Here is a 16,036-nt window from a genome sequence, read left to right on the forward strand (position 1 = left end):
GTTTACAACAACCAATCTCAACGAACTGTGTTTAAGAATATGAATGTTTGAAGCGAAACAAAGCCATTGGCAGGAGGGCGGAAACACAATGAGATGAAAGTACAGAGGCGAGAGATGAGTGTCGGTGGAGGACTGTCCAGGAAGAGCCATCAGATCTCTCACCTGTAACTAAATTCTCTGAACCACACTGGGTGGTATGAGATCTTTGCACAAAATCAGACACCTGCACTCCTCCATTAAAAATACATCTAAGACTTCAAAAAAAAAAAAAAAAAAAATCATTTTAGATTAACTCTATCAGAGTTTTAGACAATGGTCAATATGTGCAAAGAGTCAGGGCTTTAGCCGGCTTGTGGAAATGTTATCAGATATGATATAGGATTGACAACTGAACGTACAATCACAAATCAATAGTGCACACAAAGGCTGCTTACAATGTGTGACAACACAGCACCATACACTGCACAAGAGATTCACTTAGTGACAATAAAATTTAAAATAGTGGATAAATATACAGTAGCATGTAAGTATATTACCGTTCTTACTCAGGCACAGTCCTCCTTAAAACTTAGAGAGATCTGAACAGGATCTGGGATCAAAGCAAACAGGTTTGGCACACACATGGAAAAATAGACAGAAATAAGGCAAGAAAAAGATGCATCAAAGGAAAATGAGACCATATAGGAACTTATTGGATGGACAGGAATGAAGCACTTTGAACATACATGTATGACACATAAAGTACCTCTCCCATGGAACCAGGTGTTCATTAAAATAGAGAGGATTTTTTTGCAGCAACTAATGGGAGCCCCTATTCCACAGCTGCAGCTTTATCTTTACAAGTGTGTGTAGCAGCTGTGACAGGCACTCCAAGAACACAAGAACATTTTCTTTACAAGAGAATAAAATCAAGCAGGAAATCTACACGTCTCCCAAATCAAAAAAATCCAAATGCCTTAAAAAATATCTACAGAAGAGAACAGTCAGGACTTGGTATGACTCACAATCACACTACCCGACACACACACACCTACATGGAAATGCAAGTTAAGCCAGCCTCCAGAAGTAACAAAGTAACAGCAGAGCCTTGTGAGTTCTCATACAAGCAAACAGAAAACTCACTCTCACTCTCACTCACACACACATAAGACAAACCCACCCAAAATCCTAGTCTCGGCTGTCTTTTACAAACATCTCTTTCCCTTGAATGACTTGGTAACAACTAAATTCAGCAACCATTTACTTTAAAATATCCACTTTACACACTCCTCCTGTTGAAGTTATTTCTACACACACACACACACACACACACACATATCACAGTATTTTCAAGACCACTTTGATACGGCAGTGACAGTTTCAGGAGGATCTAGGGTGAGAGGTTTCTCAGTGAGGAGACAGCGAGGCTACAAGTTGCAATGCAAGAAAAACAAACATGCCAGGTTTTAGTTCATTTTTCAAAGTCATACAACTGAAAGTTGAAATGCTGTGTTTCTTTTTGCATTGAGTCTGTTTTTTGACACCACATCCTATTGCAATGTCATTGGACTGTGTACTAACAGGTGGCTGTGCCATCCAACCAGAAGCAGTTATTGAATGTGTCTGTGTTTTAATTGTATGTGTGTGTGTGTGTGTGTAAACAAATGTGGGGACAGTTGCAGTATGCAGCGAAAGTGCACACACACATTTACAACATCTATATACATGTGTAATGTGTATAAATTAGTGTTCTTTGTACATGTGTCTGTGTATGAGCAATATATTCAACCCACATCTAGGAGCTGACTCTGGTTAGTTGTCAGTTGATCCAGTGGTGAAGAGGACTCTCTGGTCTGTTCTGGCCAATTTGGCAGGTGGCTCTAGAGACTCCTCTCCAAGCACAGCCCCATCTGAGGGAAGGGTCAGCTCCTGACCTTCATCATCACTCTCCTCCTCCTCTTCCTCTTCCTCTTCTGGGACAGACAAGAGTAAATGAGTTGGTCACAAAGGATGCTTGGATGTCTGAGGTATCGTAGAAATGCAGTGCAGAGTGTAATTACCTTTATCTGGATCTAGCAAGTTTAGACCTCGACCTAAACTGGCAAACTAATGAAAAGAGGGAAATGTGTTAGAACTATACATATAGCTTACATTATTTAGTTCATTTAGGCATGTGTCTGTGTGTTATGGTACCTCTCCCATGACTGCAATGGGGGTCTCTCCTTTAGCCTGGGCCACTCTGTGCTCTATCAGGTAGTACATGTACTCATCGTACAGCAGACGGATCAGGTGAAAGGAACCAAAACTGGCTGCACTGCGCAGGGTCAGGTCCCTGATCACCATGGAACTAAAGAGAAGGGATGGTGGGAATGAAACCACTCTGTACTACACTGTGTCAAAGTTCAAAGCATTAGTTCAGTTTTATTAATTCAGTTTAATTCGTTCTAACCTGTTTGCTTACTAAATCCCTTCAATGCCTAAGCTGAACATGCAACACACCTGAATGAATGGAACATGTTTCTGATGCACAATACTTCACATAAACGGCTTGGCCCTAACATTTCAGTCCCATTCTTTCTTGTTTTGTAACATGCAACTGCTCTCCCGTCACACCTGTAAAACGACCACTTGAGCAGGAATAGCTTTGCAGCCTTAGGGAAGGCAGGGCTGTGCTGGTAGGGCTTTAAGACCTGGGAGACTACACCATCCAGCCACGCAGCCCACTGCTCCAGGGAGTTCTGCTGCTGCAGGGTCAGCTTGAAGTCCTGCTCCAGCCGCTGGACAACACGGTCTTCACATCGGCACACCCATGAAGCCTGCTCCTGCAAAGGGCACAGAAGATGAGGTCAGTGTGTTGGTAAGAGGGCAGCAGGTGATGTTTAGACAGGTAATCCTTCAATCACAAGACTCAGCTTAAAGTCCTTGTGTAAAGAGCTTCAAGTTTGACAAGACACTAAGTCATTACCATGTTCAAAGTTCTGTGTCTAAGCATCTAAGGTGGAGGAAGGAGAAAGTGGGTTTCTAAGAAAAAGTACGCCTGGTTTACATTTCCTGTGTTGGAAAGTTGCATAAGAGGCAAAATGACTGTTACAATGACTGAATAACTTAGCACATGAAACCATAAGCAAACTGGCAGGGTGGTTGGGGTGGTTAGCATTGTCACTTCACAGCAAGATGGTTCTAGATTAGAAACCACTCTGACCCTGGGGCCTTTCTGTGTGGAGTTTGCATGTTCTACCTGTGCCTGCATGGGCTCTCTCTGAGTACTTCAGCTTCCTCCCACAGTCCAAAGACATGCAGTTTGGAATTAGGCTAATTGGTGACTCTGAATTGCCTGCAGGTCTGAGTGGTTCTCTGTCTCTAGGTGTCAGCCCTGTGTTAGACTGGTGATCTGTCCAGGGTGGACCCCGCCTCTTGTCGAATGTCAGCTAGGATTGGCTCCAGCCCCCCCGCCACCCTGGATGTTCGAGGATCAGCAGTATAGCGAATGGATGGAACCATATGCTGTTGTGTTGCACACACGCAACTCTAAAATCAATGCAACGTTTAACCACAAACACCTACTCCTGCCAGTGTGCAGCATTCAGAGACTAAACCAACCTGGACGTTAGCAAAATCAACACGATTGAGGTCAGAGAGCATCTGGTTTATCTGAGCCGTGTTCTGGAGGACAGCACGGGCCGCCTGGGCAAGGTGGTTCAGACTGGTGTAGCGACGCAGTGTCTGAGCAAATGCATTGGCTGATGTTACCTGTAAGAGCAGATAATGGAAAATGAGGGTAAAAATATATTTGCTTTCACATAGAGGAACACATACCGTATCACTACAAACAACCTAGTCTGTGAGACTTTCATACAGCATAAGTCCAGCAGAGTTTTGAGCTATTTGGGGTGAGCAGTAAGAAGTTTCAGTAAGAAATACTTGTTCAGAATAGGCTATTTTCTACTAACAATGTTTTGCATGAGGAAATTGTGCTACATTTATTTTCACAAATCTATAAGATAATAATACAGTATACATATACATATAAAAAAGATCTCGCACTCCTTTTCACACAATAACAGAAGAAAAGCTGATTTTACTTTTACACTAAAGATCTATCTGAACTAGCTACAACTACACTAAACAGACCTTACAGCCTCAGTAAAAGTGTACCTTTGAAGTAGCTGATCCTGCAGGCCTAAAAAACAGCTTGCTCCATGGCTTAGAAAACATGCAGTTCCACCAATTACACGACAAGGAGAATCTACCTTGATGCGGACCATTTCCTCAGGGATGTTCATCATGGCATTGGTCAGCCAGCTCTCCAGGCTCTTTGCAAAGTTGCGGATGGCTTGAGTTAAGGCACCTGGGGGTAAAAAAAAAAAAGGTATATGAGACTTGAACACCAGTCATGTCAAATAAGTTTTATTTTTTTGTGTCCAGAGCATATAATGACATAAAGATCAATCAAACCGCTGATTCAAGTAGTATACACAAATACATGACCATGTATATGCATAAACAGCTTTTTATAAGGTGATTCTAATTTATATGGAAGACAAAGACCCAGGACATGAGTCATGAAATATTTCTGTGGTAGCAGTGTGAGGAACTGAGGGAAAGATTCTTTCTCAAAAGTTATGACATACAACATCTGACCAAAATTGAAACTGAAACAAAAAAGCGATTTCCACAGCAGAAAGTGGGCATGCAGTAAGGAAAACATCTCTGCTCTTTCATTACAGAGTCAGGCCATCAGCTCAATAGCTTTATTCAAAAAAAGTTGCTCTCTTATTTTGATATTTGTATCAGCCTATACTGTAGGTATGGCCAAATATGTTTTAATAGCAACTGTAAGCCCAATAGTCATATAAAAAAATCTAAGTAAAAAAAAGATTTCGCATTGAATTGTTCTTCTGTATTGTTGTTTTTGAAGCTGGAAGGTCAGTGTGTTTTTCTATACATTCATATTTATCGTAGGGCCTTACTGGGGATGGGTCTGAGGACGTCAGGGATGAGGATCTCCACCAGGCCCTGGTACAGGTTGTTGTCACAGTCACGGCTCCAGCGCAACACAGGCTCATACTTGCACAGCAACACCAGGCAAGACTTAGGGAGACGCTTCTCTGACTCATCATGACTGCCAAACCACACATAGATTTAATTATCCACATTGTATAAATGATGCTGTAATAAGACAATGTTCCTACTATGTTAACCTTTAGAACAAAAAATGAATTTGAATGTTTGCCTATAAATCAATCACTCACACTGCCAATGTACCATCTCCAGCCTGACTCTGGCTAAACCTCCAGAAGGTCTTCCACAAAGTCTCCACCAGCGTAAACTGCAGATTGACCATCACATCCAGTATGGCCTGAAACAGCATACCAATAAGACCTTCCGCATCATTAACTGGTTACGAATAACTGAGGACAAACAGATTATCAGGTGATCAGTGACTATACTGACAAAGGTATGGAAATCAACATTAGGAATCACAGAAATGTACTTTTAATGTTGGCTCAGTGTCTTTAAAACCACCTTCCTATAAGATAACATAAAGTTTGTACCCTTTCCTGTAAGCTTCCAGTCAGTTTTGTCCTACCCTATATTTTTACAGGTGGTTCCTCAGTCATCCACTGAAACTAGACAGAAAGGAAGCTTTATAAATACTCATTGAGTGCTAGCCAGCTAACCCATGTCCCTTCATTCAATTACCTCACAGTGTTCTCTGTACAGCAGCTGAAAACTCTTTATGTGCTCAAGCTCAATGCCCTCTGGCAAGGACTTCCCCTGCAGGTCGATGTCTGGGAATTCTGGGAGAACTCTGGATGCATCTGAAACACAGGACACAAAATCACAGAATAAGCATTTTATCAAAAGTTGCTTGTACAGTATATTTTAAATAATACCATGACATCAGACTCAGCCAGTCATTACTTTAATACCCAGAGGTATACATTGACTCCACTCACCCAGAAACTGCTGGTACTGCTGAACCTGGGTGCTGATGTCCACATGTCCTGACCCTTGCTGCTGTTGCTGCTGCTGACCTGCTCCTGATGCTGTGCCATTAGTCATTCCTTCCACCTTATGCACAGGCTTCAACCTGATGGGAATATGGACAATGTACATAAAAACATTCTAGCTAAAACATCCAGGACAAAGACAAAGAATAATAAAGTGAGATAAAAGGGCAGTTTTGCGTTATCATATAGCAGATGTCTGGAACAATGGGAGAATTTAAATAACATAGACTATTAAGAGACAGAGCAAAACAAGAGTCAGTGACAAAACTGTATAAAGGAAATTGATTCAGATGGAAAATGGAACTGCCACTTTAACCATTTCTCTAAAATATCTACTTTAGAGAAATGGTTAAAAGTCTTTGAGTTGCTGTATGGATTTTTGTGTGTGTACCGCTGTTTCTGTGAGAAGGGCTGTTGCCTCATGGCCAGATGTTGCTGGTCTTCCATCAGACGAAGAAGAGAAGAGCCTGCCTTGATCCTCAGCCCATAATAGTGGTATTTAGAATTGCCCCTGTCAGAAATAGATAAGATATGTTTTTACATAAAATTTGATGTCCCATTGTACATCTATACAGGAGAAAACAAAAGGGAATGACATGAGGTTGTCTAGATGAATCCAATGTGACTCCTCCCAAGCCATACAATTAGCCTCAGTACAGAGTCATTAAAAAATATATATCTTTAATTTAATAAAACACAATGACCTAACACAACTTACCATTTCAATAAACCCATATAATCAAACATTTCTAAAACATCAATCTCACTTGTTCATTTATTCTTCCTGTCAGAACTCACTCACCCACACACAGGCTGTCCGTCTTCATCTCTACCCACGTCTTCCTACACTAAGCGAATATTTTTCAGTGCTCCAAAGGGCTCAGTAGATTTTTCTTGAAAAATCTTCATTGTTAGAAAACTTTGAATGCCACTAACTGTCAAACATATGGCTCATACAGTACATATACAATACAGACAGCTTCTGTTAAAATGAATTGCATGCAATGATGGAGTGTACTACTGTTTTGCATCTCTGCAGTAGGATGCATTGTGCTCTCATTGGTTGCATGCTCTCTCTGTAACATCATGTTGATATTTAAAATCTCAACAAAAAAACAAATTATAAAGACAAATCAGCATATTAGTAAGACTGTCAATATCTACAGTCCTGCCATATCGCACAAGGAACTTGTGGATAACTGGGGTATAAGCTGTTTGTGGTTTATCATGCCCTCTATACCTGAGTTTGGTTGTGATGACGCCTCTTACCGTGTGCCCAAGCGCCGTGTGCGTAGCCCCATGAACACAGATCTAATGAGTTTCCCGAAAGAAGCAGCATTTACAGGTTCAAGTTTCTGCTCCTGGCAGTGCAGCAGATAGTGGCAATAGAGGGTGGAACGTGGCAGACTGACTCCTTCAGCTGTCTCATAGTTGTCCAGCAACCACTGTACCTGACACGCAGGCAACAATAAACAAAAATAGCTGATGCAGTTAGCAAAGCCAATATACAGGAGAAGAACAGGAAAATAAACCTCAACACATGTGCACAAATAGCACGCTTATTTGCAAACACATCACACATATTTTTCCTCTTAATATACAGTACATGCACATTAACTTTTTTCTAACCAAGAAATTGTAAAAAAAACCAAAACTAATTCATTCACATTTACAGTTTGTCGATTAATTGGGAATGAAAACACAAATACATTTGCGTGCCGTGGCATACAACTTTGGTATGCAATGGATTAATGACCTGTAATACTGATGGAATGTTTGCCAAACATAGCTTGGTTACCATTATCATATGTAGCTCAATATGATGAATTTGGGATGAATAATATAGTGTTGAGGCATTTCAGGCAAATTTTAAATGCCCCTCATCACATGCACTGTAATGATATGAAAATGATGAGGTCATGGTTTTGCTTTTTCTTTGAAGAGGAAATCACAGTTAAAAATACTGTAGTGTACAATAAGTTTTATTGTGATCATTATATTACAGTAGGCACAGCTCAAATTTTCTGGTCCTAATATATATGTACATTTTTAAATGTGCTTTCCATATCACAAAACTCTATGACATCATCAGTGTGCGCCACCAAAGGATTGTGTGGATGAGAACAAAATAAGAAGAAATTCCTGCGCTTGGCGCCTCTGCATACCTTTTTGTCTGCCGACGGCACGCTACTCTCCTCCCCCTCTGTAATACTCACAGTGGCTGGGGAGGCGCGGGCGGTGTGTGAGTAGCTCTGATTGTTGCCAGCTGCCCCTCCACTGCTGCTGCCCAGCATGTAACCCCCCTGGATCACATAGCTGCCTGCTGCACCACCATTGGTGCCTGCCCCATCTCCTGCCCCATTGGTGGTGCCACCTGTGGTCACAACTGTGGCCCCTCCCCCTGCTGCACTGGTGGGCTGGGCCACAAACATAGACACACCCCCTGTTGTGCCAGCAGTAACTGAAACGGTTAGAGGTGTGCCAGGAGTAGAAGCTTGTGAGCCCGATGTCGGCTGACCTTCATAATACGGGGTAGCAGAGGTCTGGGTGTACAGGGGTGTGTCAGTGTAAGGGAAGGCGCTGGATCGGCTGGATGACACAAGTGGAAAGATGCATTAGAGGGAATGTAAACTTTTGGAGAAATGAAACTCTAAAAGAAGACAAAAGTACTCTCTGGACAAGTATTAGGAAATGATGGACACTTTTATACTAACATGGTGCTCGTGGTATAGTTGGTGTCTCCTCCTTCCACATACTGCACTTGATTGGTGTACACATGTTGAACTGGCACTGGTGTGAGCTGTTGCTGGACCTAAGGAGCAAGCAAGCACACACAAATACACACAAAACCTAATAAATCCTTGGACACCTATTTATATATTCACAGCACCATTACCCTACATTCATAACAGCTTACACGTACAATTCTAACTTACAAAAATGTCTCAGTTATAGATGGTTCTCTCTCCCCTTAACTTTATGGCAGCAGTCTCCCTTCTGTCCCTGACCTACTTGGCAAGTAGTAGTTGTAGCCTGCAGTGGTGGCTGATCAGGGCCTGAGTTGGAGTCTACAGGGTGGCCTTCTATTTCTTTCTCCGTACGCATAGAGAGCAGGTACAGTGACTGGTAATACCGAAGCACATCCAAGGGGAAGTGAAGGGGCTTGCTGCAACACTCTCTTATGTAGTCTTCTGATGCCAGGGACAGAAACTGTGGCTGTCCTATCTCATGCCAGAGCTGCCATTCTTCTAGATTCTTATCCCTGACTATTGCTGTTACTTCAGTGCTAGGGAGGAGCTGGAAGCCAGCAGAGGCAGGTTCGACAACAGATGTGATTAGTTAATACTTAATACTAAGCCAAAACATGTAAAATGTAGTCACATGTGTTTCCTTTTTGTGATGGAAACTGTGCTGACTTGTTTGTTTGCATTGCATGTATGCAGGTCAGCAACGGTAAACGTAATTAATGATGAACTATATTATTGTGTGTCTGTTTAACTTACCTCCTGGCTGATATGAACAGGCTGTAGACTGGTAACACTGAGCTGGGTGCCAGGCTCAGTTTTGGCTATCTGAGAAGTAGCCTGCACCACAGACCTCTGCCGAGTTTAATACATTGTATAGTTTTTAGAATCAAGGACAAATAAATGTTATTTCATTTTGTGTGTGTCTGTATATGTGTATATTTTATTTTACCTGTTGAGCTGTCTGTACCTGCTGAACAACCTGTGTGGGAACACCTGTCTGTACCACAGCTGGAGGTGGACTAGAATCTGACACACTGTCACTTGAGTGAAGGGAGCCCTCTGAAGAACAAAGAGCAAATGTAAGTAATAATGTAAAATCATGTAACTTTGTAAGACACAAGACCAATTTAAGAAGAAATAAATAATAAAATAAGGATTGTAAAGTAATGCTTATGTCCATCGATAATTGCAAAGCTCTAAATTGGCCTATTCTGTGTATGTGATGTTCAACCATTACCTGTCACAGTAACAACAATGTACTGTGGAGTGCTTTGAGCATTTCCAGATTGTGTCGGGGAGCCCTGGATCTCTGCAGTGACATACTGAGTCTGAGCTGGCTGGGCCTGTGATGTGGACTGGGCTTGAGTACCAGCTGCAGGCTTCTGATTATTGATGGAGGCGGTTTGTTCAGCAGGAGTTGTTGGGCCTGTGGGTGTGACAACAGTTGGAGTAGTCACAGTCGTCTGAATCTCTGCGAGAAACTGAGGGGCAGTTGAAGTTGTGGAGCTGGCATCAGGTTGCCCCGGTGTGACAGAAACACCAGCCCCTTGGGGTTGGGCAGTTGGCTGGATCTCACCTACGTAGCCTGTGGTGGCCATTACAAGAGCTGGGGATCACTCTGGGGAAAAAAGAAAACAAGTGACTACTTACACATTTATTAGGGATGCTTTAGATTTAATCAAAAGTCAAAACATGCATCCTGCATAAATATACATTAGCTCTTTGTTTCCAGATTCTGTTTCATTGCAATAATTTAATCTCATCTGATTTTTAATACAATTAAATATTTTGGAGGAAGGACTCCAGCTTGTAAAATGTCATTGATAGATAGACACAGAGCAAGTAGCTAATGTTTTGTTGTAGGATCTCTTAATACTGACAAACATCAGATGCTCACCTGATCAGTTTTATTTATTTGTGGTGGGCAGTTTCTATCCTAGAAACATTAGGCATATTTATAAAGTATAATATGTCACCTAGATGCAAATGAATAAGAGGTCTGTTTCTAAAAGTATTACCGTGGCTGAACTCATGGTGGTGCAGCGAATGTTTCAGGGAGGAGCACTGACGGGAAAAAAGCATTTGGGTGTCTCATTACCTGTAATGCGATCACAAGGCCTATGTCCCTTTCACATATACATCGCCTGAAGCATAAGTTGGGAGAACCCCTATTCACGCTGACTTAATATTGGAATGCATTCTATCACACACAGTGACTTCACGCTTTTCTTCGTCTGGCTTTTGTTCAACTGCCAGAAAAACATAGGATAGAGGAATTTAATATCCTTATTTTCAAACTAAATGGGAGCGAAGGGTTAATCGCTAAGTAGGTACTGTGGCCACAAAATAACGTGGTAAAAAGATATTAGTTGTTCATACGGCAAATCAGTGAACAAACAAGTTAGAATTAAGTCGAACCTACAGGGCACCTGCAATAACGCCCTCTCTCGCCACGCCCCTTAGATGTTAAATGTCCACCACCTGCCACCACCTTCTCAACTTTCCGTAAAGGAAAGAACGACATGTTATAATCCAGGGACTGATTGACTCTTTCCCCGCTTCAACACTGTCCCCAAAACTGTCTTGACTATTCACACTTTTAACTTGACTATGGTGATTGGCCCTTCTCGTTGGATAGTTAACGTTATATACCCAGTGACTTGGTTTTGTGTTGACTCGGCTAATGGTAAAAAATCATAATCTGTAAAACCGCGTCCATATACTGCATGTAAAATAGCATTAACTAACAGCACGAAGGTCCGTTAGAGATATCTCGTTGCGTTAGCTGTAAGCAGTAACGAGCCTGTCGTGACAGCACTGATGCTAGCTCTCTAGGAAGGTAACACGGGTAGCAAGCTATCTGGTCTCTACAACAACCGCCATTTTGTACCTTTTGCATTTGACATCGCCATAACAACGGCCTGCTTGAGTATGCATCTATGGCTGCGTCGTCATGGCAAGCACAATTCAGTGTTACTCGAAGGAGTAGCAGGCACAGACTATTCCATTCAAAGGACGGACTCGACTGATTTTCTGTACGAAGGCTAGCTAACAGGCTAAACTCAGCTAACACCGGAAGGCAGTTGCCTGTTATGGCTACTGAAACAAGGGAAAAAGCAATAGCAGTATTCAGTTGAAGCCTTAGTGGACATAAGATATATCCCATATTTTAAAAGCGTCACCTCTGGTTCCACGTATATATTTCCCACTGGTAAATATCTTCTTTTATTTTTTATGGCGGATTCAGTTGTTGTTGTTGATTCTCGTTGCTGGGTTCTTGTCGCCAGGGCTACCGTGGCTATGGCGCTTCGTCCTCACCAGGGCAACTGTTGCTACCCACCCGCTCCCTTCCCTCCCCCCTCGGTGCTCTGATTGGCTGAGTACTGCCAAATTGTCTTAAAGTGACAGCGACACAACATTTTTACTACAAAGCCTTCCACACCCATTTGAGAAAATTCCTTATTATACACAATAATATTTACACAAGGAGGGATGTTATGTCAGTAAAAGTAAAATTTTAATGCTTGTCAAAATTATGCAGTTATGCAGATAGTGTCATTGTAAATCTAAAAATTATAACATTAGTTATAGCCAGTGCAATCACTACATATAGTACATAGGTCTAATTTTTCTTTTGCAAATATGTTGGACATGAACATGAACATGAACTCAAAAAGGTAGACTTCTGCCTTCAATATCAGCATTGTAGAGAATCTGAGTGTTGTCATGTTACGTTATGGCTAATCATTACTTTGTATGGTATTATAGGATAAAATAGAATGCATTAAATTATATGTGTTTCTATTGTACATTTTTTGAAAAACTGTTATGAAAAGTGTTAACAGCTAAATTAACAGCTACTGCTAGTCCTCCATAGCAAGTTGGCAATTTTATTAGCCAAAGTCACATTTCTATGTTAGCTAACACAGGCATCATACAACATAACATATACAGTCTTCTTCTTTTCCTTTCGGCTGCTCCGTTCAGGGGTCGCCACAGCGAATCATCTGCCTCCATTTAACCCTATCCTCTGTATCCTCCTCACCCACACCAACTATCCTCATGTCCTCCTTCACTACATCCAAGAACCTCCTCTTTGGTTGATTCCTCTAGGCCTCCTTCCTGGCAGCTCTAACCTCAGCATCCTTTTACCAATGTATTCACTGTCACTCCTCTGAACATTTCCAAACCATCTCAATGGCTTCCCTGGCTTTTTCTCCAAAACATCTAACATGAACTGTCCCTCTGATATACTCATTCCTGATCTGATCCATCCTTGTCACTCCCAGAGAGAACCTCAACATCTTCAGCTCTGCTACCTCCAGCTTTGTCTTTTTTTCAGTGACACCGTCAACCATACAACATTGCTGGTCTCACCACTGTCTTGTCCACCTTTCCTTTCATTCTTGCTGACACTCTTTTGTCACACATCACACCTGACACTTTCCTCCACCCGTTCCAACCTGCTTGCACACTTCTCTTCACTTCTTTTCCACACTCTCCGTTGCTCTGGACTGTTGACCCTAGGTACTTAAAATCCTCCACCTTCTTTACCTCTACTCCCTGTAACCTCACCGTTCTACTTTAGTGCCTCTCATTTACACACCATTCTACTTGAGTCCCTCTCATTTACACTCAACAGAACATATACAGTACCAGTCAAAATTTTGGACTCACTTTACCACAGAATGAAATGAAATGAAATGAAATGTATCCAAATTTTTCACTGGTACTGTACATGTACACTCACTGTGTACTGAAAAACAACAATATATTATAAACAATTTCAAAATCATACCTATTATATCATTTTGTCAACAGCATGAATTATCCATGAACCAAACATTTTTGAAAAGTACGTTCCAAAGCAATTTGAAATTGCTCCCATGACCTTCACAGGTGACTTCTATGGCACTGTGTTAATGAGTGTCAGAGCGGACACCCTGTTAAAATGCCATTTTGTTTGCTTGTTATTGTCACATTAATAGCAATTTCATTATCCCCATTATAATTTCCCAAACGACTGACCTTTGACTATGTGGATACACAGATTAAAATGTTGTCTGACTCATAATAAGACTTCTATGTTATCTGACTTAGAAAATGTCACTGGTCCTGTCTCAGTGCTCCCAGTTCACCTTTTGCCAAAGAGATGACAGAATAAGCAATTTTCAAGAAAAAAGGAAAATGACGCGTATGGATGTCATGCAGGGTCATGTGCGGAACCACAATATCAAAGCTAATATAAATAATTATGATATTAGTCATGATGCCCTAACTTTATCCCTGTAGTGATGTCAGCAAATTTTAAGACCTATCAGGGTAATTCATGGAGACATGCATAATTAGGCTCAAAAGGTTTATTTCATGTTGACTAGGCAACAGTTTATCTTGTTACATTGTCTTTTTAAGTAAATTTACATTTTCAATGGACCGCTTCCTTTAGGAGTCAATATTTTGCTCTATGACTTGATTATCTCTAAGGTATATATTATGTCAGTAGCTACAGTAGGTCACTTTGATTAGATTGATTGATTGTTGTATTCATGCATCTATAAACAAAAATCAATGGTATCAGTAGGGGACTTTAATAGTTCAAATTTCTATGTTTCACATATAGATGGAGAGAATTATTTTAAGTTTTATAAGTTTTTTCCTGTCTCATAGTGTCATCATTTGTCTTTGTTTGACATTATACGTCAATATGTTTCCCGTATACGCAATCACTACATGACCCACATTAGAGTGTTCATGTATTAAATGTAAGTGGTCATTATATTGATGGACAATGAAGGTGCTTCACAAACTGAAACAGAATAAGATCATAGAGCACTCTGACATATTGGTGAATTATGCCACCTTTGGTCCTCTTTTTGTCTCCACAAAGGTCACTGACTGTATCTCTCTTTCAAATCTGTTCTTCTGTTGGAGAAGGCCTGCTTGCGCAGTATGCATGCCCCATTGCAGAGCTGCAAAACCCTTTATAAACCACACCTGGGTCACCTAGAAAGTCATAGCTCTTGCAAACAGGGAGACAGGAAGCTAAGTGCTCCTCAAACCAAAAAAATCTTTTAAACACTTTTTGCTTGATTTATTTCTGTGGGTACTATGTGGAAAGCAGTGGTGCTGGCTGCATGTCTGTTGGTGGCTGGAGTTCAGTCCATGGAGGATCCAACATATGGGGTGAAGCTCTGTGGTCGTGAGTTCATCCGGGCAGTCATCTTCACTTGCGGAGGTTCACGATGGAGACGGTCACTGAGAAGTGCAGGTAAGACTGAAGGCAATGCTGCACATCAAAGAAGGAAGAAGGAAATCATAAAAATGATATGTGATATGTGCTTTGAAGTGCAGAATAAGAAAAAATACAGTTAATTACATTTTTATTTAATATTGTTCAATTTCATGTTGTTTAGTATGGCTGACCTTGTCAGTATTTACAATAATCTATGATGAAATCAGAGAACCATAATCCTCATTAATATTATCTTTGACTGCCAGTTAAATTAATTTTACATTGTAATGGTTGTAAACCAGGTAAAAATTCTGACACTCACTTTCAACGAAGATACCGGAAATGGAAAGGACACCCTATTAATTACTCCCAGGGTATAAGTGAAATGCATAAATATGTTCTTATGTTTCAATTGCCCATTTTATTACAGCAGATGTTTCAGAGGGGCCATTCAGTTCCCATCAGGAGGAGTCCTCAGAGGGACTGAATCCTAAGTCTGTGGTGGAGAACTTTCTCCAAAGGAACAGAGATCTAAGCTTTGCTTCTAGAGACAACCGGGAGGGAGTGTTCAGCAGGCCGGCCCGTTCTTTCATCACTGAAGAAATCCTGGATGCCTTGCGTAAGGCTGACCGCAAGGGCCGGGATGTGGTGGTGGGTCTGTCCAATGCTTGCTGCAAGTGGGGTTGCAGCAAGAGTGAGATCAGCTCCCTTTGCTGAGAGTCAAGTTTCACCATGTGACTAAATACGCTTGTAGACATATTGTATAAATTAATATAAAAAGAGACACACAAATATAAATATGTACACTTTCCCTGTTGCAGTTCTCATCAATGTTATGTCATTTTTTTATCCAGCATTTTTCAGGTAAACTATTAAATGAGCTGTTTATTTATTAAATGTATTTTTTGGTATCTATAAAATATATGGAAAGGGCTGTCATGTTCTGCTGTGTGTATTTCTGCAAAATACATTGTGGAATTTGTAATAAATAGCCTTGTTTAGTCTTAAACCCAAACTGATTGTTCTTGCCTGCCATACAGATTTTAGACCTCAAGGGACTAAAA

The 16,036-nt window shown here is 41.1% G+C and overlaps 2 protein-coding genes across 8 annotated transcripts; one reads left to right on the forward strand and one right to left on the reverse strand.

The window, feature by feature from the left end:
* Positions 1 to 801: 801 nt before the first annotated feature.
* On the reverse strand, positions 802 to 12,060 carry rfx1a (regulatory factor X, 1a (influences HLA class II expression)). Of its 6 annotated transcripts, XM_026324878.1 has the most exons (19): positions 11,923 to 12,060; positions 9,978 to 10,358; positions 9,690 to 9,799; positions 9,497 to 9,592; positions 8,708 to 8,805; positions 8,159 to 8,582; positions 7,263 to 7,444; positions 6,385 to 6,504; positions 5,940 to 6,073; positions 5,683 to 5,801; positions 5,232 to 5,338; positions 4,950 to 5,101; positions 4,230 to 4,327; positions 3,580 to 3,729; positions 2,593 to 2,801; positions 2,173 to 2,326; positions 2,040 to 2,085; positions 1,773 to 1,952; positions 802 to 1,406 (listed from the first exon to the last, which is right to left on the reverse strand). In XM_026324878.1, exons 2-18 carry the CDS (start codon positions 10,336 to 10,338, stop codon positions 1,792 to 1,794), a joined length of 2,721 nt encoding a protein of 906 aa, XP_026180663.1. In that variant the 5' UTR covers positions 10,339 to 10,358; positions 11,923 to 12,060; the 3' UTR covers positions 802 to 1,406; positions 1,773 to 1,791. The 6 variants fall into 6 exon arrangements, with proteins under 6 accessions (XP_026180663.1, XP_026180667.1, XP_026180666.1 ...); XM_026324882.1 differs by having other exon boundaries at positions 802 to 1,952; positions 7,263 to 7,438; positions 8,210 to 8,582; XM_026324881.1 differs by having other exon boundaries at positions 802 to 1,952; positions 8,210 to 8,582.
* Positions 12,061 to 14,670: 2,610 nt separating this feature from the next.
* rln3a (relaxin 3a) lies at positions 14,671 to 15,984 on the forward strand. Of its 2 annotated transcripts, none has more exons than XM_026325515.1 (2): positions 14,671 to 15,008; positions 15,403 to 15,984. In XM_026325515.1, exons 1-2 carry the CDS (start codon positions 14,849 to 14,851, stop codon positions 15,687 to 15,689), a joined length of 447 nt encoding a protein of 148 aa, XP_026181300.1. In that variant the 5' UTR covers positions 14,671 to 14,848; the 3' UTR covers positions 15,690 to 15,984. The 2 variants fall into 2 exon arrangements, with proteins under 2 accessions (XP_026181300.1, XP_026181301.1); XM_026325516.1 differs by having other exon boundaries at positions 15,406 to 15,984.
* Positions 15,985 to 16,036: the final 52 nt, after the last annotated feature.

The sequence above is a fragment of the Mastacembelus armatus genome, chromosome 8 (assembly GCF_900324485.2).
Source record: "Mastacembelus armatus chromosome 8, fMasArm1.2, whole genome shotgun sequence".
Taxonomy (NCBI): domain Eukaryota; kingdom Metazoa; phylum Chordata; class Actinopteri; order Synbranchiformes; family Mastacembelidae; genus Mastacembelus; species Mastacembelus armatus.

What these genes read in the sequence shown, in the direction of transcription:
- rfx1a (XM_026324878.1), bottom strand. Translation starts at nt 10,338, where the DNA reads ATGGCCACCACAGGCTACGTAGGTGAGATCCAGCCAACTGCCCAACCC. An exon ending in TGTACAGAGAACACTGTGAG is followed by an intron (nt 5,339 to 5,682) that starts GTAATTGAATGA and finishes ATGCTGTTTCAG; the next exon opens with GCCATACTGGATGTGATGGT. An exon ending in CCATTGCAGTCATGGGAGAG is followed by an intron (nt 2,086 to 2,172) that starts GTACCATAACAC and finishes TCTTTTCATTAG; the next exon opens with TTTGCCAGTTTAGGTCGAGG.
- rln3a (XM_026325515.1), top strand. Translation starts at nt 14,849, where the DNA reads ATGTGGAAAGCAGTGGTGCTGGCTGCATGTCTGTTGGTGGCTGGAGTT. An exon ending in ACGGTCACTGAGAAGTGCAG is followed by an intron (nt 15,009 to 15,402) that starts GTAAGACTGAAG and finishes ATTTTATTACAG; the next exon opens with CAGATGTTTCAGAGGGGCCA.